Source organism: Aedes albopictus, chromosome 1 (assembly GCF_035046485.1).
Source record: "Aedes albopictus strain Foshan chromosome 1, AalbF5, whole genome shotgun sequence".
Lineage (NCBI taxonomy): Eukaryota > Metazoa > Arthropoda > Insecta > Diptera > Culicidae > Aedes > Aedes albopictus.
Genome location: NC_085136.1, coordinates 128,837,834 through 128,863,289, shown reverse-complemented (window position 1 = coordinate 128,863,289; position 25,456 = coordinate 128,837,834). Strand labels below are relative to the sequence as shown.

Here is a 25,456-nt window from a genome sequence, read left to right as displayed (position 1 = left end):
TCGAAGCCATGGCTTTGGCCCATTTTTCAAGTCGCATTTCAAGATTACGTTCAGATAATGAAGGAGAATATATGGGAACAGATTTCAAGAATATTTGTAGACATAAAGGCATTCAATTGATAGCAACAGTCCCATACACTCCTGAACAAAACGGGGTCAGCGAAAGAATAAATCGGACATTAGTAGAAAAAGTACGCACAATGTTGTATGATTCAAACATGCCACAAGAATTTTAGGGCGAAGCATTGTATGCTTCAATGTTTTTGACCAATAGAAGTCCAACCAATGCATTACCCAATCATAACACTCCATATGAAAAGTGGTTCAATCAGAAGCCAGATGTCAGTAAGTTGAAAGTATTTGGGTGTGTTGCATATGCTCATATCAGTAAACATCATAGAAAGAAGTTGGACCCTAAAAGTACAAATATGGTTATGATGGGTTATGGGTTATGTATAAATGTCTCAGCTTTCAATTGATGCAAAATTTTGAAAATCGGTGGTTGCCATCGTGGTGAAAAAATGTTTTGGTATAAAAATCCAAGATGGCGGCCAAAATCAATATGGACGACCCATTTTTTTCATAATTGTAAATAGTAGCTCTAACTTTCTATTTTTTTCAACAGCAGTTCGTTTTGATGTGGTTTTTGGAGAAACTTTCGAGTTATAACGGTTTAAATGACCAAATCGATGGGTCTGTAAAAATTGTTGTAGCTCTAACTTGACCCTCCATCAATTTGAGTAACCAAATGCATTTTCCTTACTTTTTTAGCGAGGACTTTCAGAAAATCGCCACCTTAAACATTTTTGAAGACAAGGTGTAAATAGTGGGCCGGTCTCAGCGAGAGTTACCCTTCTGTTGAATCTTCAGCTATCCCTTCCTGGGAATTCACCGGCAATTTTTTCCGAAGTATCCTACAGCGATTCCTTTTTTGAATCCTCCAACAAGTTCATCCGAGCATCCACTTAAATTGTTTTCTTTTGCGATTCCTATGAGGAAATCCTCCAGCAGAACTATGCCACCTTGACTCCGATGTCGATAGCCATACCGTACTCGATCTGCGTCAAGCTTGCGGCTATGCCGAACTCTCGGCGCATACGAAATGAGAAACCAGCAAACATGCTGCTGGTGGCTAGGCTAGGTATGCGGAGTGCGAGAGTAAGTCTCAGCTTCATAAAAACAATTCGCTCTCATTTGTAGTTAATGGGCTCAAACGCGAGTGTGTTGTGGATTGACATCTAAACCGAAAGAGTGGTAGATTTGTGAAAAAGACAGTGTTCATAATTCTTTGGCTCAGTTGTTTAAAGCGCCAGGCTAGCGAATTCGGAGTCGTGGGTTTGAATCTCACTAGAATGCGATTTTGTGGAAAAATCTCTTCATCTCTTAATTTGTCAATTAGGTACCATTTTGTGCTTTTTAACTAAAAGTTTTGCAGTATTTGATGGATAACTCACAACCTCATCCAAAATTTGTTGCACGAATTTTTGTTGTATTTTTCATGGAAGGTGCCTTTTATTAGTTTTCCCATTCGTACTTTCGCGAAACTAGTACAAATTCCAAGTATTCTTCCGTCTCGGGAAATTAATTGAATCAATATTTTTGAAAAAAAAAAAACAAGATGATTGAGTCTGATTGCATTGCTGCGGTTTCAAATCAGTAAAAGATTGATTATCCACGTGCGACAGAGCCAGCGAGGAGGCACCCTTATGCATTGATTAATTCACGAAGGTCTCTCTCGCATCCCGTAGGCAAGGCTGTCGCATCGAAAATACAAACGTGAATTCATGAATGCTTATTGGCAGTTTTGCCGGCGAAAGATTAAATATTCAGCAGAGATTATTAATCATTTTGGATGCCTGCCAATGATGCGCACAGCTGGCAGCAGAGGGAGCCTTTGGTGGCGACACTCGACGGAAGAGGGCAATGCATTTATTTGCGATTTAATCGAGGGCCTATTTGTTTGGTAATCATTTCCTGTTTTAACATCAGAATTGGTTGAACATGCTGGAGTTTTGCGAAGTGTGCAGTATATGATAACGAGCGGTTTTGAAGCATTATTTGGACACTTTGACTTATTTTTGATTTGGAAGAACATTTTGATTTCACATGTTGTCACCATGCTAAAGAGGTCTTATTTCGAACTAAAACTGCATATTATTTAGCTCCGCAATCAGAGCACAATACGGTACCTGCGTCGAAACCCTTAATTTTAGTCAGGCAATCATTAAATGCGCGAATGCAAACGAGCATTTCATTGATTTCGTCTGCGGGCAATTTTCGAAAAGAATTTCAGATGCATTTATAGGACAACCTTTCGGCGCTGAATTTCCCGCTTATGATTAAAACATTGCGCTGTCAACTCGAGCTCGGGGAAACTCTAAAATAATTGAAATATTTTAGGTGCGATAAATGCTTGTTGCGATGATTGCCACATCATTTAGAGGCTATTCCACTGAACTTTAATTGCCCAAGCACTCGTAAAGTTTACGGTTCGGAAACTGACGACATCAAAATCTACATTGGTGCTGCTTCGACAGCCATTCTACCAGGAAAAGTGCAACTTAAAATAAATTAATGGCTTGTTTTGCGCACGACTGCTCATTAAAAGTGGTGCTCAAAAGAACAGCCGTTTCACCTCAAAACGAGTGTTTACTTTCCTATTTTCAACACGCTTTGCGCTTCCAATTCTGCAACCTCAGCTGAAAAATCGCCATAAATCATAGACAAGCGAACTAATACGTCTGCTGCAAAATTGACGTTCGTCAGAGCGACCTTAGTCTCGATCTGCCCTCTCTGGTATTAGCAATTCACGGGAGAGCGTCCCCGCTAAACTTTCAACTGCGATTCCATCCCTTTCCGGGAATGAAAACAGCAACGAAGCTCTGTATCAAGTTGAGCAAACAACTCATGCAACCAGCAACGATGGCGATGGCGATGGGAAGGGATTAGGAAACACCTCTGGAAAGTGCTTAAACGGCACCACACCCAGCAGAAGACGATCCCCAGCGCAGCGCAACGGTGTTGCATCAGGCAGAGGGACGCAACTTTCATAATGAGGTGACAAGTGCATACTAAGAACTTCATCTTTCCTCTCCTCCTTCCTTCTTTTTCTGCTGTTGAATGGGGTCTCGACAATCATCCAGTCACCACAGAACAGCAAATAAACGAACACTAGGGAGACAGGATAGTGGGGATTGCAACTATACTGGTTTCCATTACGTTGTGACCACTGCGGACTGAAAATCTTTATGTGTTTAGGACAAACGCCTTCACATCCCGCTTCAACAGTGCATAAGAATTCAGACGCACAAATCTCAAGAAGCAAGCTTCAAACAACAATTCATGTTATTATTCTGTTCCTGCTCGAAATCGTTAGTAGGTGCCGAAGTTGGCCATTGTGGCGGTCATTTTGGGATTCTAACAAGTTTGTCCTTAATCTGTCCCTTTCTCAACAAATGCAGCACACAATTCTATTAATGGTATTTGTAATAATGGTACAGAGGATCACCGACGAGTTAGCGCACCAGAAGAAAAAGAAACAACGCAACGGGGAGTCCGCTATCTCGGACATTTTGATCATCGTCCTTATAACGTCAACCGTAAACGGTTCCTTCTGGAAACCAAACTGCTTGTCTAAAGGCCGGTTGTCCTTTCGGTATAAACCGTCAACTTTGACAAAGTAACGCACTGCAACTGTTTGCCGGTGGTGTCCAGCAGGTCCGACTGGTCACCAGGAGTCTTCTCGTGTTTCGGCAATGTGGCATACCAGTTTAGCACCCTATGCGCAGAGATGCGAATCGTCAGCATTCGCGCATCATCGAACCCAGCGATCCAACCGCGACAACAATATTCGCGCCCTATCAGACATCGCGACTTCGCGACGTCGCGAAGCGCACGTCGTCGGTCGTCAGCGACACGAAGACTCGAGCCGGTCGGTCAGGAGAGACCGCGCCGCCGACGATCGCCCCCTTTCGCATCGCAGCAACCGGGCAGCAAGCACGTGTCATCCAAAACAGGCTGGAGGCAATTTTGCGGCAATCGGCCGAATCTGTAGTGCGGAAATTTACAGGCAACAGAACCGACCTTTGCCTTTTCCACCTCTCCGGAAATTCGCTTCGGCCCAGGCTCCTCTAAATAGTCATTCTGAACATGACAGTTAGAGCCAGCAGAGCAGCAAGGACGTTAGTCTAGGGGCCTGACGATTCACCCTCCCCCTTCTGTGAGTCAGCCGTGTAGTTGCCGGCTAAGAATAGGGCTACTAATCCCAATTTAATGAGTCAAGCGACCCGTACCGAGGAATCAGTGACCGATGGGGTGAAAAAGATGATCGATCGATACTGGAGTCTGTGGGGTACCTGGGCACTCCCCCACACTATTTTGTCCCTTACCGCGTTAATGCAGGGCTCTGGCGTAAACCTTTTTTCCGGCGCTACTCATGGGGTTCAAACATGTATAGTAATAACAACAAGAATCAAACATCTAGACCACGTTCTAATCGATGGTAAATTCTTCTCGGATGTAACCAATGCAATGTCCGCATATACCGCAGTGCAAATATAGATTTGGATCACTTCTTAGTCGCTGTATGCATGCGCTCAAAACTTTCGACAGTTATCACCACGCGTCGAAGTCGAACGCCGCGGCTCAACATCGAGCAGCTGCGTAACGTAGAAGTGGCTCAAGACTACGCGCAGCAGTTAGCAGTGGCCCTACCAATGGAAGAGCAGCTTGGCGCAGCTATACTTGAAGATGGCTGGAATGACATCCGATTCGCCATAGGTAGTACCTCGGCTACAGCACTAGGCTTCGCGACTGAATGACAGAAGCGACTGGTACGACGGCGAATGTGAACAGTTGAAAAACGAGAAGAATGCAGCATGGGCGAGAATGCTGCACCACCGTTCGAGAGCGAATAAGGCACATTATAGACAGGCGCGAAACAGGTTGGACTCAGTCTTCCGGAGGAAGCGCCAGCAGGAGGAGCTGTACCGCGCTAAGGACATACGGAAGTTCTACGAGAAGCTGAACCGCTCGCGCAGAGGCTTTGAGCCACAAGCCGACATGTGCCGAAAAAATCACGGGAATCTTCTCACGAGCGAGCGTGAGGTGGTCGAGAGGTGGCGGCAGCTTTCAAATGAACACCTCAATGGCGACGTTGCAAGCACCGAAGCCGAAGGTGGCGTAGTAACAGATCTAGGAGTACGTGCGCAGGACGAAAGATTTTCAGCCCCTAACTTCCAAGAGATTGAAGAGGAGGTTAGCCGTTGAAAAACAACAATGCCGCTGGAGCAGATCAACTACCAAACGAGCTTTTAAAATACGGTAGAGAAACACTGGTGAGAGCACCGGGTCATTATCAAGATTTGGGAGGAGGAAGTATTTCCAGAGGAATGGATGGAAGGTATCGTGTGTCCCATCTACGAAAAGGGCGACAGGTTGGATTGCGGGAACTATTACGGAACTATCAAATTCTATCGTCTATCGTCGACTGGGCACCGCGGACCTCTCGGACTCCACGGGATCCGAGTGGTAAGTCCCACTCCAAACAACCCACCCCTCCACCACGACACCACGATCAATCCGATCGTCAAGGAGGAAAGAATGCCCCCGTCACGGGCACTCACACAACACTACCGTTCAGAACTCCCCGGGTTGGAGCCCCCCCAGACGAAAAACTCTGGGTTTGGGTCCCAACATTCCACGAGAACGCAAACCATCGAGCGCCTCGGGCTTACCCAAGGATTAATTACCCAGCCGACGAAACCACCCCGGCCGTGGGCACCTCGGACCCCCCGGACTTTTCGGGATCCGAGCGGTAAGGCCCACCCCAAGCGGCCCACCCACCCAACCACCACGTCATCGCGATCAAGCCGGCCGATCTAGTAGGAAAGGGTGGCTCCGCCTCGGGCGCCCACACGACCCATCCAGCCATTACGTCACCGCGACTACTCCGGTCGAATAAGGAGGAGAGGGTGCCCCCACCACGGGTACCCACATAACTAACACCACCCCACAAGCCCCCCCGGGTTAGGGGCCCCCTCAGACGAAAAACTATGAGGTTGGGCCCCAACCCCACACAAGAGACAAACCGTTGGACTCTCCGGAGCCCTCATCAATCAAACATTCAAGCGATGAAGCCACCCCTGGTCGTGGGCACCTCGGACTCTCGGACTCCCCGGGACCCGAGTGGTAAGCCCCACCCCAAGCGACCCAGCCACTCAACCAGCGCACATCTGCGACCAGCCCGGTCGGATACGAGGAAGAAGAGACTCCACTCCGTCGCAGACACCCAGTCATGGCAACCGAGCTAGCGAGGCCCACGGGCCAAACAACATCGACAGCAACAGACAGCGAGACATGCCCTAAAACTATGCAGCAATTGAAACTTGTATTTTTTCTCTCCCGGTCTCTATAATAAAGATAAATCAATCAATTAAATCTATCGTCGATTGCAAGAGAGTTCGTGGGGCAATATCAGGCTGGATTCATGGGTGAACGCGCTACAACGGACCAGATGTTCGCTATCCGCCAGGTATTGCAGAAATGCCGCGAATTCAACGTGCCAACAACTCACTTGATGATCGATTTTAAATCGGCGTATAATACTATCGATCGAGACCAGCTTGCTATGGCAGATTATACACGAATACGGATTCCCCGATATAAACTAATACGATTGATCAAGACGGCGATGGATCGAGTGATGTGCGTAGTTCGAGTACCAGAGACACTCTCGAGTCCCTTCGGTTCTCGCAGAGGGTTACGGCAAGGTGATGGTCTTTCGTGCTTGCTGTTTAACATTGCTTTAGAGCAGTGATTCCCAAAGTGGGTGAAATCGCCCCCTAGGGGGCGAAAATCATACCAAAGGGGGCGAAAATTTGAAAAACCAAAATTGGGGGGCGAAAATACTAACAAGGGGGGCGATTTTTCAAATGATTGGAATGATTGGAATTTTACAGAATTTTTGGTGTTCATGTGGACTCTTTTTGCAAAAATTCCTAGAAAACAAGTAAAGTGAGAGTAGTGGGACTACTACATGAATTTCCAAAGCAAATTTTATGGTTTCTGGAAATCTAACAAACATACATCAAAAAACTTTTATGGCGAACATTCTTAATCAGTGAAGAGAATTGTCAGACAAAATAAGCACAAAACAAGCAACAAAGAAGGCGCGACGATTACTCTTTATCCCTACTGGTAACAGATAATGACATGATCTCGAAAATTTTTGTTGCAGACAAAACGGAAGCCGAATTTGTTGCGTAGTTTTCAACTCGTGAATAATCAATTATTACAAACTCAAAGTCGAAACTGTTTGATGATAGATCTTCAGCAGAGTTACAATGTTTACCTACTCGAAGTTACCGTTCGAAAATCGCAACGCAAGGCTGAAAAATCTCTAAACTCTTGGTGTACGATGTTTATCCTATTATTAACAAGTTGGGACAATCTTATGTCACATTGAGTGGAATGTCGCAACAAATACAGGTTGCGACATTGTCATTATTGTTGCGCGATGGTTGAATTTTGATTCACTGTTCTTGATTGATTTTCATCAAAATTATGTAAGGAGATAGGTTTCTTGACTTAACGAGAAAGTTTTATTTTTAATTCATTGGTCTTCATGAAATCTTCAACCAAAAACATGAAGTTTCAGACGAATTACAGAACACTTTTCGGATGAAGTTCGTCATAATACTTTGAAAATATTTCAGAGAAGCTTCCTGGATGAATTCCAAACTTTGCATTACTAAGAGTAAGTTTGAAAACTTTCCAGAAATTCATTGTTAAATTCCCTCAAAACTGCTGCAAATGACTGCTGCATGTCTACTTATTTAATAATAATATAATATAGGAAGTACTCCATTCCATACGAAGCTTGTCAGTTTGGATCACACGCTTTTCTTTACTGAGAAAAACTGACTACAATTGCAAACACCCCAATATATTTCTGAGTTATGCTTTTTGCATGAAAGATATTTTTGTCAAACAATTGAAACAATGTTTGAAATTGACATCGGGGTTGAAAACCATTCTTTTTAGAACACTGGTAGAACATCTCGTTAAAGATATCGAAAGATCATAAGTGTTCACAGATCGTTCTATTTTGCTTAATGAACAACTGTTCAAGAATGATGCTGGGTCATTCTTCAAAAAAAAATCGATGCGTTTACAAAACCATGCAATGAAAATCAGAGCGATACTAATTTAGATCAATACATTACTGCCACTACTGGTTTTGCCACAGTATAGCGTCATATAGCAACGCACGTGGGACAGTCCCATCAAAGGAAAGTGGATCCACAGGTTGATCCCGAGGGTAAATAGTTGGTTTAAAAGGCGCCATGGAGAAGTAACATGCGGTCGAATTCGACCCTTACAGCGATTGAGTGGCCGCGAAAAGAACATCCTGGTAGCGTTGCTATCGTGGCGTCGGCCTTCTAGCTTGGATCTGAGCCTGTGGTTGGAAAAGGGTCACCAGCAACTCCTACTGGTGATAGCTTATGGAAGAACAGTTGGGCGTGGGCATGATGGTTGACCCAAGGACATTGATGGTTGGTTCAAGGACAAAGGGAGTGGCAAGGACCATTCGAGAAACTGACTAAGCGCCAGCATGCTACCTTGGTGGACTCCCCAAAGCGAATCATCGATGTTCTTTGCTGCAGGTTACGCAGCTAACTTTGAGGGTGCGATATACACTAGGCCCTCTCTGAAGCAGTGCCTTCTTGGGGTTCCGGAGAGACGGAGGATTTGGAGACCAAGGGAATGTTGTTAAGTGAGTCGAGGAGAGAATAGTCCCGGATTTTACTTTTGTTGTACAAGACGGTCTTAACCCTTCGGGATGCGCGCCGTTGTAAAAAAGTACAGCACTACCAAAAAACCTCGTACGTCGTAAACAGCGCGAGTGCGTTGCAGTATCAGCTGCACGACAACACGCGTCCTGAAAGGTTAATCCTACACTATCTGAACCTCCCTGTTCAGGAGTCTGTTAATAAGATTATCCCCTCATGGTTTTCCTGAATTCACTCTTCTCCTCTATCTACTTTAGGATCACTGTGCAAAGAACTTTAAAAACTACATGATGCCCCTCCCATTATCTACAAGCAACACACATGTTATATAAGAGTTACGGCAGCGAAGGTCTTGGTTGTATAGAAGTTTATATGACTAACTATTATATGACATGTGTGATGCTTGGGATCGCTTACAATCAGATCGAAAGTTATCTGTTGTTAAACTTTCAATAGGTGGTCATGATCATATGAATTTGGAAATGAGTGCATCAATTCGTGAAATGTATTACGCAAAAGACAACGATGACGATGAAGGTGACGACGGCGAATGGGACACAGGACGACCGAGCGCGCGCGTTTCTCTACTAGTAGTCGCTGGGTGGTGGCGTCGTCGGGATGAATAATGGATTAAATCTGCTAAGTGTGAAAAAGTGAGCGAAAATAGATCCCCGCAGCAAACGCCAGACGGTAATCATTCCGGCAGCAAAGCAACTGGTGGTGGTGGTGGTGATGGTATAGGTAAATGTGGTAGGGGAGCATCCATTAAGTACGTCACGCTAAAATTAGGAATTTTCGACCCCCCCTCCCCCCTTCGTACGGGTTTTTCCTATACTTAAAACATTGCTTGTCACACTTTCACAAACCCCCCCTCCCCCCTAAGACCGTGACGTACTTAATGGATGGCCCCTAGGTAAATATCGTTCTCTCCTCCGCCCGGGAGGGACTCTGTGATTGCTAATGAGATGAACCATGGACGAGAGAACAAAGATCCGAGAAGTGGTTTGTTCTGCGTCTTTTTTTTTATTTTCGCCAAGCTATGCTGCAGGCTGCAGGCACTTGGACTCGAGGATGGTTTCCTTCCAGGTGAATGGGCAACGTTGCGATTAATAGTCATTAGCCAGATTCGTACTTCAATTGCATTCGCTGGCCATTTAACTTAAGGGAAATAATGAGGGAGATTGGCGTGGAGATCAACCATGGCTGCAATTTATTGCTCGAAGAGAAAAGCTTGTGGGGCATGAAGGCAATGAACATCTTCTTTTTGAATCATCGCAGTATTCATACGGTAGCAATAACATTTAGAAATCTAATTTGACGCCGTGCCTTCCTGGCTGCTAATAGAAAAAAAAATGAAGTCAGATTACAGGAAACTTTATCTTGACGTAGGTAGCTTCTGTGCCAACAGGTAATGTCTACTCCTGAATACTACTTGTAATCGAACGAACCAGTGAAGGTTATCGAAAAATTGATGATGGGTCCTATGGATTAACAATATATAGTCGACCGGTAAACGTATAGTCTCTTTATTACCTAAAACATACACACTACGTGCAGACGATCCGTAGGTGTTATCACGATACCAAATTAGCAGACCTACGGCATGGAAGAGTTCTTCACGCTGAGCTTCATCGGAAAAGACACTTCTTTTCAGCTCCATGCTTGGTCATGAACTGAAACGATAGACTACAAATCTGAAATATTACACCTCTTCGTTGGCATTGATTTTCACACCGCAACCATTGTCACTCAATGTTATCAACGAGCTTCGTTCCAACAATCCAACCTAAGAGAACCTCATCCTTGACCTTATCGCACCTCTAGCCACTACTGCTGGATAGATACCACTAAGTCCGTTCCGATTCGATTGTCACAACACACATCCCACCAGTCAGTCAGCCAGACAGAACGGAAACTACCCAGTTTGTTGGAACGAACTTAAATTTGAATAATTGATTGCTTTTGCCAACCGGGAACAGTAGTGCCCTGTGCTGATGCATCGCCGCTGGTTTGGTTTGCCCCCAGCCTACAAAAGGAGGAGATGATTCCGATCGTCACCATATTTCGTTGTAGTCGTTGTAGCATTCGTTTACCGATGGGACGACGACGGGCTCGTTGTGCTAGCACAAGCAAATGGCCTTCCTTATGCTGTCGATTTTGAAGTTTGTCTCCTCCTTCTGCAGAGTGCAAGGCCAGTCACGTTGGATTTGGCCATAATATGGTGAACGTGAGACCTGCAATCCTACACGATGACGATGGTGACGCACAGTGGGATGAAGTCTCGGGGAAAGTGTTATGTTCTTGGGGAAATTCTTAGCACCGACGCTCCCACTGTGCAACACCGACGCTCAACGGGTTCGGCAGGATGGCGAGGGACATGATGCTGTGTATTGTATACCTACTTGGGCTGGAATGAGCCCCAATGATGAAGATGAAAAGCTTTACCAAGGTGCACGTGACTCTCTCGGTCCTGATGCAGGAAGCTGGAAGAGTAGGTACTGTGAGACACGATATACCCACACGTTGGCAGATGGCTATTATTTAGGAGCCATTCGGAAAATCGAAATCGAGTAGCATATAAATGTCAATAAGATAAAAGGCGTCGTCGTCCGTTCGGGATTGATCTGATCACTTAATGTTGTGGCTGGGACTGTTTGACTCAGACACCGACCGGTGTTCCACAATTGGGTGAGAATGTTATTGGGAAACATAGGTTGAGATGCACATTGGAGTCGATTGATTTTACGGTGGAACAAGACCGGAGAAATCTATTTGACAAGTGGTAATCCATATCGTTTGTTCTATTTAGCTATAACCATATCAACGGAATTGGTTTCATTGTGGAACTTGACAAAACATGGCCCATGTTTGAACAAACTAGTGACCCCAGCACTGCCGTAATTCTGCAAAGTGACGTAAGCGACATTGATAGTTTTGACCCATTTTCTGGTTATTATGGATAACACTCTTGCTCATGCTTTAAGTTTCTTTCCGTAGATGATAGATTACGACTAGATCTTGCATTCTAATACAGCAGGCATACCACAGTGTTATTTTTACTCCAGATATTATATATAATATACCAAAAAATATGGAGATTTTGAATGGCGCTTACGTCACTTTGCAGAATTACGGCAGAGCAACCATTGTTCAACCTGCTTTGAAATATGAAAATTTGGGTTTGTAAAGACTACAATCCATATACATTCTAGTCGGCCTTATATTCTTCTGCGCCGCCAGAAGTCTCTGGGACTGCCTTCGGTGACTTGTTCCGGTTGGTTTGTAGTCTATAGCGAGACTTATATACCTATATAAGAATAAGAAAATCTGCTGATCAGATGCCCAAGAGGTGTGGGTTTTCACCAACTGAAAACTCATTGTCTTTCTTCATTACCTTCGCGGTACGCCCGTTAGGGATGGCTTCGACATCCCGTACATATGACGTACACAAGAATGTACATAAGTAATCTCAACTGATTGGTTAGCGTTCCATCAGGTTCTGGCTATTTAGTACTATAGACTACCCGTTGAACTCAAGCTCCCGCTTGGGAAGAGGGCCAACTCACCTTTCTGTTGGTCGGCCTGCCATTTTCTCTGTAATTCAAATAAGATTTGGGAAACCGTAGAAGTAACGGAATCCCACTTGCCCCCGTACACAGTGTAACCTTAAAAAGTTGATTTTTTGATAGATTTCGTTCTGGAACACCCTAATATACGTAATAAGTTGGATTTTTCAAAACGGCATCATATTCTCCAATATTTTTTGGTTATTTGCTTCTCTGGCACCAATGCTGTAGGAGTTGAGCAAAAATTACTAAAATTCGTGAAAGCCAAATGTGGCCTAAAAACTAGCTTTTCGGGTGCAATCACGCTTTGGCGCGCAAAAAGTGGCATCGCGTCAGCACTGATATGATAGCCAACACCTGTCATCGCGCTTGTTTGTTATCACTCGTGGTAGGGGGTAGCCAAGGCAAACTACTAGGAAGCAAAGCTACTACGTTCAGTACAATTTCGCGCCACAACGTGATTGCCTCCAAAAAGCTAGTTTTTAGGCCACATTTGACTTTCACGAATTTTAGTAATTTTTGCTCAACTCCTACAGCATTGGTGTCAAAGAAGCAAATAACCAAAAAACATTGGAGAATATGATGCCGTTTTGAAAAATCCAACTTATTGAGTATATTAGAGTGTTCCAGAACGAAATCTATCAAAAAATCAACTTTTTAAGGTTTTTCTGATTACAAATGTGATAATTACACATGTTTCCTTCAATTTTAATGGCACACGTTGTTCGGAGAAGTTGTAGCAGACAAGTATAGCTTTCAATTTCTGCCAAAAGAATTAAGTTTTGACATGTTTTAGTGTAGTTATGATTTTTTGAAGTTCAAAAATAGTCGAAAAACACAAAATTGATTTGATGCACCTCTTAATTTTAATGGATTTGGCTGAAATTTTGACCAGTTACTTCTTTTAGGATGCCAATCAAAATATGGGGGTGGACTTGAGAATCAGAGACCATTTTTGAAAAGCTGGACAGGCCTAGTACACACCCTTTCAACAATGTTGTCCAGAGTGATATCCTCTCCTCTTCTTGGCGTAACGTCCTCACTGGGACAAAGCCTGCTTCTCAGCTAAGGGTTCTATGAGCACTTCCACAGTTTTTAACTGAGAGCTTCCTCTGCCAATGACCATTTTGCATGTGTATATCGTGTGGCAGGCACGAAGATACTCTATGCCCAAGGAAGTCAAGGAAATTTCCTTTACGAAAAGATCCTGGACCGACCGGGAATCGAACCCGTCACCCTCAGCATGGTCATGCTGAATACCCGTGCGTTTACCGCCTCGGCTATATGGGAGTGATATCTCTACCGCATATCATCTGCATACTCGACCTTTGCTCCAGGAACCGTGGGCATCCAAAGAGCACATACTCCGTGGTCCGGTCGCAGTCTGCGCATTTCGGATATGCGTGGGAACCTGTATGCCCGAATCTGTGCAGATACTACCTGAAGAACCCATGGCCCGACAGAAATTGTTTCGAGTGAAAGTTCACCTTACCATGAGGCCTGCTCGTCCATTAAGACACGCTCGGTATGAGCCTGTTGGCTGCAAAACGGTGAGTCGATAGAGCGTCTAGCATAGCTCTGGATCTCACAAGTTCCTAGCTCATGCTTCCACGGCTGGACGCGTGACAAAGACCGCCAGCTAAGAGTTGTGTGCTTAGCTGCTAGTCCAGCCTGGGCACTGTTGTCCTTTTGACTTCAGCTAGGTTGAGGAGGTACGTCTCGAGCGCCTGTTCACCAAGGAGGTGCGGCTCAAACAGCGTCAGTTCTGGCATACAGCGTTTGAGTATGAAATGATCCTCCTCCGGAAGCTATACCCAAGGTGGCAAGCCCACCACGGTGGATAGGGGACCAACAACCTACTGTCCCCGGAACTCAAAAACTATTACAGAAAGAGAAAATGAAAGATTACGGTCTAATTCAACGGCGACTGCATTTGTTGCGACAATTCACCCAATGCGATATAGATTTGTCCTGACTTGAATAGAGTGGAATAAAGATCATCCCAACTAACAATCGCCAGCCGCACACAAGCATACATACATTTACATACAACAAGCATGCATGCTAAATTGTTGCTTTATAACAGTAATTATAGCTGAACTGAAATTATGCTGTACACATTACTGTACAAATGCTATTTCAATTGAAAAAGTAACCAATGTTCAACTTATCGTATTGGTATTAATAATGATAAATTTAAAATACTTTTCTAACGTTTAACAAGATTTTTATTCGACTCGCAGTAATTCCTTTACAACATAGTTCAACAAGACTTTTTCTTCTTCTTGTTAAGTTCATGTCAAACTTAGCACATGTATCTGTATAATGTGTTTTTCACAAGTCAAATAAGCGCTTTCGTTTCATCAAACTTCGATTCAGAGTACATGATGAAAGACACGTGTTTTTACTGAACAACAGCTGGATTAATCTGTTGTTCAGTCTGTGGCGGTCCCTGGCAACACGGAACAATCATCATCACCAGTCAGGTAACTCACTCTCTGCCTAAACACATTCTATGTACCACACTCCAACCCGATCTCGGAACCACACACATAATCACAACCGATCCAAGATCGTTAGGTACACACCAACACACCACACACTAGTGAAGCCACCGAGCAACCTTCTGTAAATAACTGTACATATGCTTTAGTAATAAACCGACCACAGAAGATAGAACACGCGTTACGCATCTTCTCCCGCTCAAGCGTGAATCCGAAGGACCCCAAAAGTCGTTAACCATAATGTTCTGTGCTAATTCACCACAGCTGAATATGAATCGAAGTCTGATCATTATTAAACCACGGGAAGTTTATGTTTTGATTTGAGCGCTGCAAATCATCATCTCTAGGATGGCTTAGATAGGAAGGCTGTTACAATTTATTCGCAACATGAACTTCAATAATTGCATCACGCAACACTGCACACTACCACAAAGATAAAGTTGCTTTCGGAGCAATTTGATAAAACTACACGAAAACTCTCGCACTCTCATGCGCTCTGAAAGAGATTTTAATCTCCTCGACTGTTGCACCGGTTTGCCGAAGGTTGCGAATCACTCGTTTTCTGCCGGCTTCGAACGTGGACGTGCGTGAGAAAAACGACCAGCAAGACCTGCTCATCTTTGGGTAGACAAAAGAAATTCCGTCTACAAGTTAAAGTCGCCAGGTAATTTGAGCTACATGTGCAGGAAATCATACATAGTGCTAAAAATCATCATCTAATCCAGCTCAACGTTCAAATGAACGACTTCGTCAATCAACCATCAAGGAAAAGACGATCATATTGGAATCCACAAGGAACATCGTGGAGCGTCGCTTGCCATTGTCTTGACACTTGCCAGGTATAATGGCGTCACGGCACAGTGGAAACCAGACCATAATGCTCTTTTGCCTTTAGATCCCGTCCACGAGCAGGCCACAACGATCATCAAATTCGCCACTATCATCAATCGAAGTCGAACGTCGTTAACCCAATGTAACAGCAATTGCAGCTTATGTATGGAATTCCACTAAAATCTGAATTCCAAATTAGCCAGCAGAAACGAGAATCTCGCTGGGGCAGTGAGGTGCAGCCAAGTCCGATCCAGCTCAACACGAAGGAAGAGGAAGGAAAATCAAGAGGCTCTCCTCGGAGGTAAAACCCACTAGAAATTCCAATAGGATTGATTTCTAATTCCCGCTTTGTCCTGTAGGGCCTTTTGTTTGGAGCTTTCCGTCGTGTGTACTCGCCGTGGTGGACCAATCCATGCGCAACCCAGAGTGAGCGAGAGAGGGAGATCCACCACCATCACGCAATCACTATCAGCAGCCACAACGTAGACCTAGCGACCCACCACCGAAGCATACATTCAATCCGCAACCGAGCGGGATCCTCGAGCTGCAAGGCGGCAGCCGAGCTACAGGGGATGGCCAAAATGTTTGGGATAGGCAACTTTTTTTCTCCCACAAAAAATTCAACATGCTGTAACTTTTCATAGAATGCATAAAAAAATCTCAAATTTTGACTGTTTGTCAATCTGTTATATGTGCATCATTGGTACAAATTTGGGCTCGATTGATTAATTTTTCGCGAAGTTAGAACCGTTTGGGTAAAACACTATTATTTAGACAACTCATTCTTAAACTGTCATATCTCGGAAACCAGTGAACCGAATTGAATGAATTTTTTAACGTTTATCAACAATATATTGATACCTAATACGACGTTATAAAATTAAATATTTTCTCACGGCGAATTAAGTTATACCGGATTGAAATTTTTACCCATACAGAGGAAAATAAGTCAAATTCACAATACCACACAAAAATTACTAAATGTGTTCTTCCTTCAATCTAAATAGGCTCTAATATATCTGATTAGAGATAACTTGAGAACAGAAGTGGAAAGTTTCTGGATATCAACACTAAAATTTATTGACATTGATGTAAAAAAAATACATTTTTTCAAGAAAAATCCAAAAAGTGTCAATCCATGATAACTTTTTTCAACGTTCAAAAAGTATCTATGTTTTAATAGTTTGTGAAGCATTTACATATTGTTAGTGTTCGTTCAAAATTTCATTCAATTCGGTTTACTGGTTTCCGACATATGACACCTCAAAAATGAGTTGTCTGAAAAATAGTGTTTTACCTGAACGGTTCTAACTTTGCGAAATATTAATCAATCGAGCCCAAATTTGTACCAATGATGCACACATAATAGGCTGACAAACAGTCAAAATTTGAGAATTTTTGATGCGCTCTATGAAAAGTTATAGCTTGTTGAACTTTTTTGTGAGAGAAAAAAAGTTGCCTATCCCAAACATTTTGGCCATCCCCTGTACAAGGAAGAAGGAGATAACGTCGCTGGCAGGCGATAACTGCACGACAGTGCATGCCACGCGGTGGCGAATAATCAAAGTGATCGTTGATGAAGAATGCAGTCAGTGTGGGAAATAGTGTGTGTGGTGAGTCTGGGCAGAAGATCGGTTCACGTAGTGAGAAGTAAGATGGTATGTGAGTGTGCATTCCTGTAGAGGGGCGAAGAGGTGTGAGCCACAGCGAGGGTCGTCGACAGCTTGCTGGCAGTAACAGTGTGGTAGTTCTCTGGTGGTAGTGCATGTCCAGTTAAAACTGTTCGATTATTGAGCGTTCGAAGAAAATCGCGTTCTGAACAGCGATAAGGAAGAGAATCATCAGTGCATCGATGCGGGGCCCCAGCAGCAGCGTTCATCGGCAGCAACAACGTCCCAGCACCGTCGACCGACGTCGGCACACCTAGAGGAATAACAGAGGGGTAGTACCTGTTATGTTAGATAGGGCAGATGTAGAAATCCTGATCAAAATAGATTTTGTATTGATAATGTTGAAAATGCTTATGCTTATTCATTCCTCCTCTAACGGCCACCTATTGGCTGAGCGAGAATTTCCAAAACTGTAAGAGCGCCATAGCCGGGCAGGGACATACAAATGTTACAAATCTCAATCACCTAATTGCGTGGTACCGAAATTGTTAATTGGATGAAGCGAGTTGAGAAGATTGGGAGAATTTGATCTTTATTAAGCGAAACTTATTAAGATCTGTAATAGGGCATGCTTCTGGTACTCGACGGGTTTCAAGTTCGAATCTGGATTTAGGTAAATTCATGTGTAGTTATTATTTCACAATATTTGTTCACAGCATTAAGTTCCAATCATAAACTCTCGTAGAAATTGAAAAAATTTTTTTTTTGCATTTTATTTATTTTAAATAATTTATGCTTAAGCTGAATAACAGCTTTAGTAGATAGTTGTTAAACGATTTAACAACAAATAGTTCAGTTGATATAAGACGAACCAGCCAAGGGCTGAAAGTCTCTCAAATAAAGACAAATCAATCAATCAATTCAGTTGATATACAACACAATACTTTATAGTTTCTCCAAATTTGTGTGAACAAAACACGAACAAAGGTTGTACCTGAAAATTATGCAAATGTTATTCAGCATCATGCTGAATCAGTTCGTCGTAAAGGTGCTTGTAAAATGAGTGATTGTTAGTTGGAATGCTTCATGAGTTTAGAGATTTTTAAGGTGTGCATTGCGATTTTCGAGGGGTTTCTTCAAGTTGCAATACTGTTGAAGATCTACCACCAAAAAGTTTCGATGTTGGGTTGGCAATAATCGATTATTTACGAATTGAAAAAGTACGCTACAAGTTCAGCTTCTGTTTGGCACCAACAAACATTTTCTAGATCATGTCTTTATCTGCTTCAAGCTGGAATAAAGAGTAATCACCACGCCTTCTTTGTTGCTTGTTTTGTGTTTCTTTTGACCCTTTTTGGTCGACAATTATCTTCTCTGATACGAGGTGAACACGCTCTTCGTCACCGCTCACGCTGACGCTTTGCTCATGAAGTAGGAATCTAGGGGAGACGGAGCCTGCTTGATGTGCGGAACAAACGTAGCGCCGACATTGCTTCCGATCATCATCTCCTAATCGGCTAGATCCGACTGCGCATTGCCAGGATTCAGCGTCAGGAGGAGAAAATCGGGCGCCGGTTCAACACACGCCCACTGGAAGACGCTGTGGTCAAAAGGTCCTTCGTCAAGGAGCTAGAGAACCGTACTGCGTATATTCCAGAAGGTTGAAGCGTAGAAGATCAATGGACCGCCATCAAGAAAGCAGTGGATCACAGAATCTGATACCTGGATGAAGACAGAGGAGCGAAGGAACGCCAAAGCCGTGATAGAGCGATCGAACACACGAGGAGCCAAAGCCGTAGCCCGTCAGCGTCCGGCTCTCGAGAAAGAAGCGAAACGCTCATGTAGACGGAACAAAAGAGCGTGGGCGGACTCCCTAGCCAACGAAGGCGAGAAAGCGGCAAACACCGGCGACATACGTCTCCTCTACGATGTTTCACGTCACCTTAGTGGGACTAAGATGAATGCTACGATACCCGTGATATACACGTCTGGACAGTTACTGACCGATCCGGCTGACCAGTTGAAACGCTGGCTCGAGCACTTCCTAAACCTTTTTCAAGTGTCGGCCACGCCATCAACACTTCGGCATGATCCGCCAACATGAACCCGTGTCAACACCGAATCTCTTTCAGTGCAGGAGATAGAAACAGCCATCCGTAGCATGAAATTGAACAGGGCCCCAGGGGTCGATCGCATACCAGCTGAGATGCTCGAAGCTGACCCCGTAGTATCCGCACAACTACTGCATCAATTAGTCAGATTAGTAAGAACTCCGATAGATGATTTTGACATTTACGTTATGAAATTGTTTTCGAAATTTATTAGACATTCCGCGGAATTCCGTCAAATTATATTTTTTGAAGGCGAAATTTTTAGAATTTGACAAAACGAAACGAAATTCAAAATCATAAATTTCGCCTAGTTGAATTCCGTGGAATTCCGCGGAATTTCGTTTCGAGGTGTATTTGGCGAAATATTTCGGTATACCGCATACCCTTAATGTTTTGAACTCTTGTAATTTTCTATTGGATATTTTCATGGCGTGAAATTACTCCATAGTTTCATCCCGAAAGGGTGAGTGCGTTGTATAAAGAAGGAAGGAGTTCCAGATTTATCTGGTTACCTCGTTCTTTCTGAAATGCTTGAAACGCATTGTCGATTATCACATATGTGATGTTCGTCTGGCTAACATGCCTATTCATGTGAAGTAAACTCACATACCTCCCAATTTGGGATGACGTGCCTTTCAATGTCATATTGAAAGTCGCATGACGTCACAAGCTACCTCCAATGAGCTATAGGCTCTCATTACGCTTATGCGTTTTACAGTGTCCTTTTCAGGGCATTGATTAAACCCGTTGAGGTATGGGCTATGAACTGTCGTTGCGCTTATGCGTTCATTCCCTCTTCTAGGGCACCCCTTCCTATTTCATCACCTTTCCCTTTCCTAATTCCCATTCCTTGTCCTATTCTCCTTCAGGTAAATGATGAAATAGGCCTATATGTAAGGCGATGGCACAAATGTCCCAAATGGAGTATAACGTGCCTGTGGAACCGGCTTTCTGATACCCGTTTTGGCCATATTCTCAACTTCGAGTTCTATTTTGGCCAATCACGTGTATTTCTTATTGAAGTGGCCAAATTAGAAGCACCCTGGCAAAAAAAGATATGTGAGAGCTGATTTCTGAAGAAAAAATATTGATCAAAATGTATGATTTTCGCAGCTGCAGTCATCATATTATATTAGGATCCACTCGTAAAAAAACAAATTTATGCCGAGTTAAATCGCAGCATGCTGAATACCTCACTATGGCCAAAACTCCGGGCTGGCCAAAACTGATGCTTCTGCCATATATCACAATCCACCATTTTCACGGCATGACTGCTGTATAGATAAAATGACGTTCTATCATAATTTGTTTAGCTGTGAGTTTCTAGTATATTTTAGTAAGATTTTGGCAAACAAATCTGAACTTTGTACGTGTAAAAGTTTAACCCCTCGAATCAAAATTTCGCTTAAACACCTGACACTCAACCACAAAACTCTCACTCGATTTACGATGAAATCTGTGCTGTGTTTGATGTAACCTCGTTTAGTGACACTAAACCCACGTAATCAGATTCGCAGAAGTGAAAGTGGCCGCATAAATTGTGGGTGGGAGGATACACCCTGAGTCGCACTGCTCGCCTTCAATTTTCGGGGGACACTGTCGATGGTAAACATCATCACAAATATACGACGACTCATGTTTTTACGGATGCATCTTCTCCGGTGGAGGGCAAGTGAAAATGATTTGCTACCGATAGATTGGTTCGCGAATATCTCGTGGCTTAGATAGCGCACGTTAGCAACAGGTCGTAAAAGGGACGTAAAAAGGTAAATGAACATCATTTTGCGCACCGATGCGGTGTGTGTGCGTCGCCATCAGACGACGACGATGCAAATTTGCATTGCACTGCGTCATTTGTTGGATTTTGTTTTGGGGATCGTTATATCACACAGCAAAAAAGGGGCTGGGAAATTGAGTGCAGATAAAAGTTGCAGGTTTCAGAGATATATTTCGATGCTGATAACACGTGTATAACGCAGGGAATATCTGCAAACTTCATATCCTGTGATGTATGAGCCATGGTTTAGACTGATGCTAATGATCTTGAAAATATTGTCATCTTGAGCACTCGAACTATGATGTTCATGGATTGATTTGTAATGGAGCATCCATTAAGTACGTCACGCTTAAATTGGGAACTTTCAGTCCCACCCCCTTCCCCCTTCATACGGGTTTCTCGTATACTTAATTAATTGGTTATCATACTTTCACAAACCCTCCTGCCTCCTAGGACCGTGGCGTACTTAATGGATGGCCCCTAAGTGTTCGAAGTTCAGTGTGGAGTGTTTTTGAGATTTTGTTGGAAGTTGAATCGTGATTTGTTATAAAATAGTGCAGTTAGTATCCGTAAGTGACGTGCAGTTTTCTGCGTCAGTTACAGTTAGTCCATAGTTTAGTAGTCTGCCGTACTACGCCACCGTCCACGCTACTTTCAAAACCCACCCCCACAGGGAAAACGAAGTCCTTTCGGTAGCCTGAAAGGGGTGGCAGATGCAGAACCAAGATGGAAGGATGTCTGCACAAGAACGGGTTAATGAAAACTGCAACACACTACCTCGGGTCGCTGCCCGAACACTGAAGACCCAGTGACCCAAGTAAACTTCCCTCCATAATGCTTGAGATGAATTGCAAAAGGACCACCAACCTAAAAGGTCGTAGTTACGAGTAGTGCAGAAGGTTGTGCCCGCATAAAAAGTGTGAAAGATGGAGCAGAAAAAGAGTGTGAAGTTTAGAATGACAGCTGGTAATCTTGCTATGTCTTTGTAAACGAGTGAGATGCTAATGCCGCACTTTCGCAGAAACCCGCTATTTTGGGCAGAATTTCGGTTCTGTCTGCTAAAGGAACCTCCTCCCCCTGCATTAGGAAGTTCGGACAAGTCCCACCGTCAACCGAATCCGTCGCCGTAATTGGTATCTCGAACACCTGAGCAGGGCCTGAGCAAGTCACCATTTCTATCCCGCAGGTCATCAAAGCGGAGAGTTTGGAAATCCACCTAATAAGTGCGAAGATTCCCTGCCTGCGATTAACTGGTCGGGAAGCATGCCAACCCTGAGGCGTTGTTTCAGGGAGTTTAAGGAATGCTCCCCTATTGAGCTAGTCGGCAGTTACATAGTAGAAGTCGTCATTTCTGTTCGGACTCCCTGAGCCGTTATCCTTCACTTCAATTTAAGTAGTTGCCAATGATCCTGGTGGTTTTCTATGCAACCACCACCAGGGAGGCCACTCTAGGGTTGGCCCAGGCCCTTATGGGGACTGAGCTCAGAGCCGGATCAACGCTAATCAGGATTGTTCATCTGAACCTACTTCTACCCAGTTCATTGCCTTAGGTGGACACAGGTCAGGAACATACTCTAAGGCTACGCCACAGTCTTATGGGACGGAAGACAGCGCCGACATTAGCCCATCCGCCGTTTCAAGTCAGTGTTACCCGACCTTACTAAGAGGATAGAATGCCGTCGCTACCAGCTCACTTGTGCATAGTTACCTAAGCGTGTACCATCTTAGTTACCAATGACTAAACATGACCAGTACACCATAATCAGGAACTTACTGGCGTCGTACCTGATGTGCTCGGGCCATCCTTTGTGGGGTGTGACACTTTGGAAGCGGTGCCATGCCGCTTGTACAGAGTTGCTTTCGGATGTGTGGAATTTCTGAAGAGGCCCAGGAGAGCCCACTGCTGGGTCCTCGCCACGCCTAGACTTACTTCGCTTGGACTACCCGTGTATCCGGAGCTCGGTCACCTCCCGGTGTCAAAGGTGGTAAGTCCACACTGGTGGGTGGATATGGTTCGCCTAGGAAAGAATCTTAAGCTCTCATCTGACTCGCAGAAATTGGGTTCATCAAGCCCCTGGACTATTGTTCCTGCTGCCCCTGCGTGGCGGAGAAGGACGAACCACGGGCATGCTGCACTCTACGGTGAACCTAGCATCCAAGAGGTGGCAAAAGCTGGGAGGATACCCTACAAAACTGGTGTACACAAAAGATCCTAGCGGTATTAGAAAACCTGCAAGACAGTATGCAAGGTGGGTGGATTAGGTGGAAAGATATCTGGCGAGCGTGGGCTGCAATACGGTGAGTCGATAAGGAGAGCATCCAACATAGCTCTGGTCCTCACAAGTTCCTACCTCATGCTTCCACGGGCCAAACGATGACAAAGACCGCCAGCTAAGAGTTGTGTGCTTAGCTGGTAGTGCAGCCTGGGCACTGTTGTCCTTCTGACTTCAGCTAGATTGAGGAGGTACAACCCGAGCGTCTGTTCACCAAGGAGGTGCGGCTCAAACAGCGTCTGTTCTGGCATCCAGCGACTGAATAAGAAACGCTGCACCACGCCCAGCTAGATCCAAGGTGGTAGCCCCATCAGCGTGGTCGTCCTAGTGTTGGTTGGGACGTTAAACAGAACTGGCGCGATGGTCCTCCGGCGAGACAGGAGTGTTGGCGTAGGCCCAATAAGCCACCCGTAAAAATCCCAATTGCGAATAACTTAGGAGAAAATACGACTCGATACAATCAGCAAAGACCCACGCGACGAAATAAGGACTAAGATTGGAAACTTGGAACATGGAATTGCAAGTCACTTGGTTTCGCAGGATGTGACAGGATAATCTACGACGAATTACATCCCCGCAATTTCGACATCGTGGCATTGCAGGAGCTTTGTTGGACTGGACAGAAAGTGTGGAAAAGCGGGCATCGAGCGGCTACCTTCTACCAAAGCTGCGGCACCACCAATGAACTGGGAACAGGATTTATATTCATAGTGTTGTGCATGATGCGACAACGTGTGGTCGGGTGGCAGCCGATCAACGCAAGGATGTACATGTTAAGAGTTAAAGTCCGTTTCTTCAACTACAGCATCATTAACGTCCACTGCCCACACGAAGGGAGACCTTGTAACCGTCGGTTCCAAATTGTGCTTGTAGCTCCACCACAAGTTTAGTATTTTTCTATTTTGCATTTTTTCAATTCCTTTCCCAAATTTCCCGCTTCACATTAATACGCCCTTTATGAAGAAAGAACCAACTAACATTATGATGGGACAGTGGCTGCTCTCAGTGGCTTGCTGAGAGTAAGAGCGTTGTCCCACTCTCGCACTGCATACCGTTTGAGTGGCGGTCTACTGTATAACAGTTGAGCTGTCATGGCAAAAGAGTACGCAGCCAGGAATTATTGACTTCCAGATGGAGTTAGTAAAATTAGGGTATATGATCAAATTTCTGGCATTAAAAGAACAAATCATGCATATTACATGTTTCTGTGTAATTGATCGAGTTCCATTTCTAAGACTGACGATTCTTATAAAAGAGGAAACCTGAAATCTCCATGTTCTTTCTGATCGTGATTTGTGAATAGAGTAGTAGTGCGCGCGTGTTATTTTAAATTGTTCTGTAAGGTTTATTGTAAGACCTTTTGTGTGGTGAATTTGTAATAATTTAGTGTTGTTCTCTTTAATAGGTCTAAAGTAAAATGTTACAAAAAGTGTTAGTAAAACAGTTAGTAAACGTGCTAGCATGCAAAAATTAGTATGGTTAGTAGTTAAAATCATGCAATATAGACCTAAAGCTAATGTGTTATTCTTTTTCTATTAGTATTGAAACATACAAAAAACCTAGTGAAAAACGACAAGAACACAAGTTAAAAAGAAGATATAAGAAAAAGGTAAATTCTATTGTTAGTTTGTGCAAGATGTGGCAAATTGTAAGAGGCTATTATGTAGAGTGATGTCGGGGTATTAATCGAGTGGTTAGGTCCGATGAATGGGCCTTTATCTTCCCATCTTTAAAACTACTCTCCAGATGAACGTCCGGACGGGGACTTCCCGGACGAAACCGATCGTCAACGATCAGAAATCCCGACTGGGAACAATCGCCGTTATCGTTCGAGGCCGGCTCCCATCAGCGACGGCCATTCTACGACGGTCATTGCTGTTCAGCATTTCGCCGATTCCGTCGGTGTCCCTCATTGGCATCCGTTGACCGCTACTATTATCGGTCCACCACGAACTTTCTCCGAAGAACATCAGACCGGTCCACCGGCTCCCG

The 25,456-nt window shown here is 44.1% G+C and overlaps 1 protein-coding gene across 1 annotated transcript in view; it reads left to right on the top strand.

Moving 5' to 3' along the window:
- The window catches only part of LOC134291306 (uncharacterized), a 29,643-nt gene extending 28,401 nt beyond the window's left edge, over positions 1-1,242 (top strand). The window contains exons 5-6 of the mRNA XM_062859082.1: positions 997-1,158; positions 1,201-1,242. Of these exons, the coding sequence (XP_062715066.1) occupies positions 997-1,158; positions 1,201-1,242 (204 nt within the window). The remainder of the gene's footprint in view (positions 1-996; positions 1,159-1,200) is intronic.
- Positions 1,243-25,456: the final 24,214 nt, after the last annotated feature.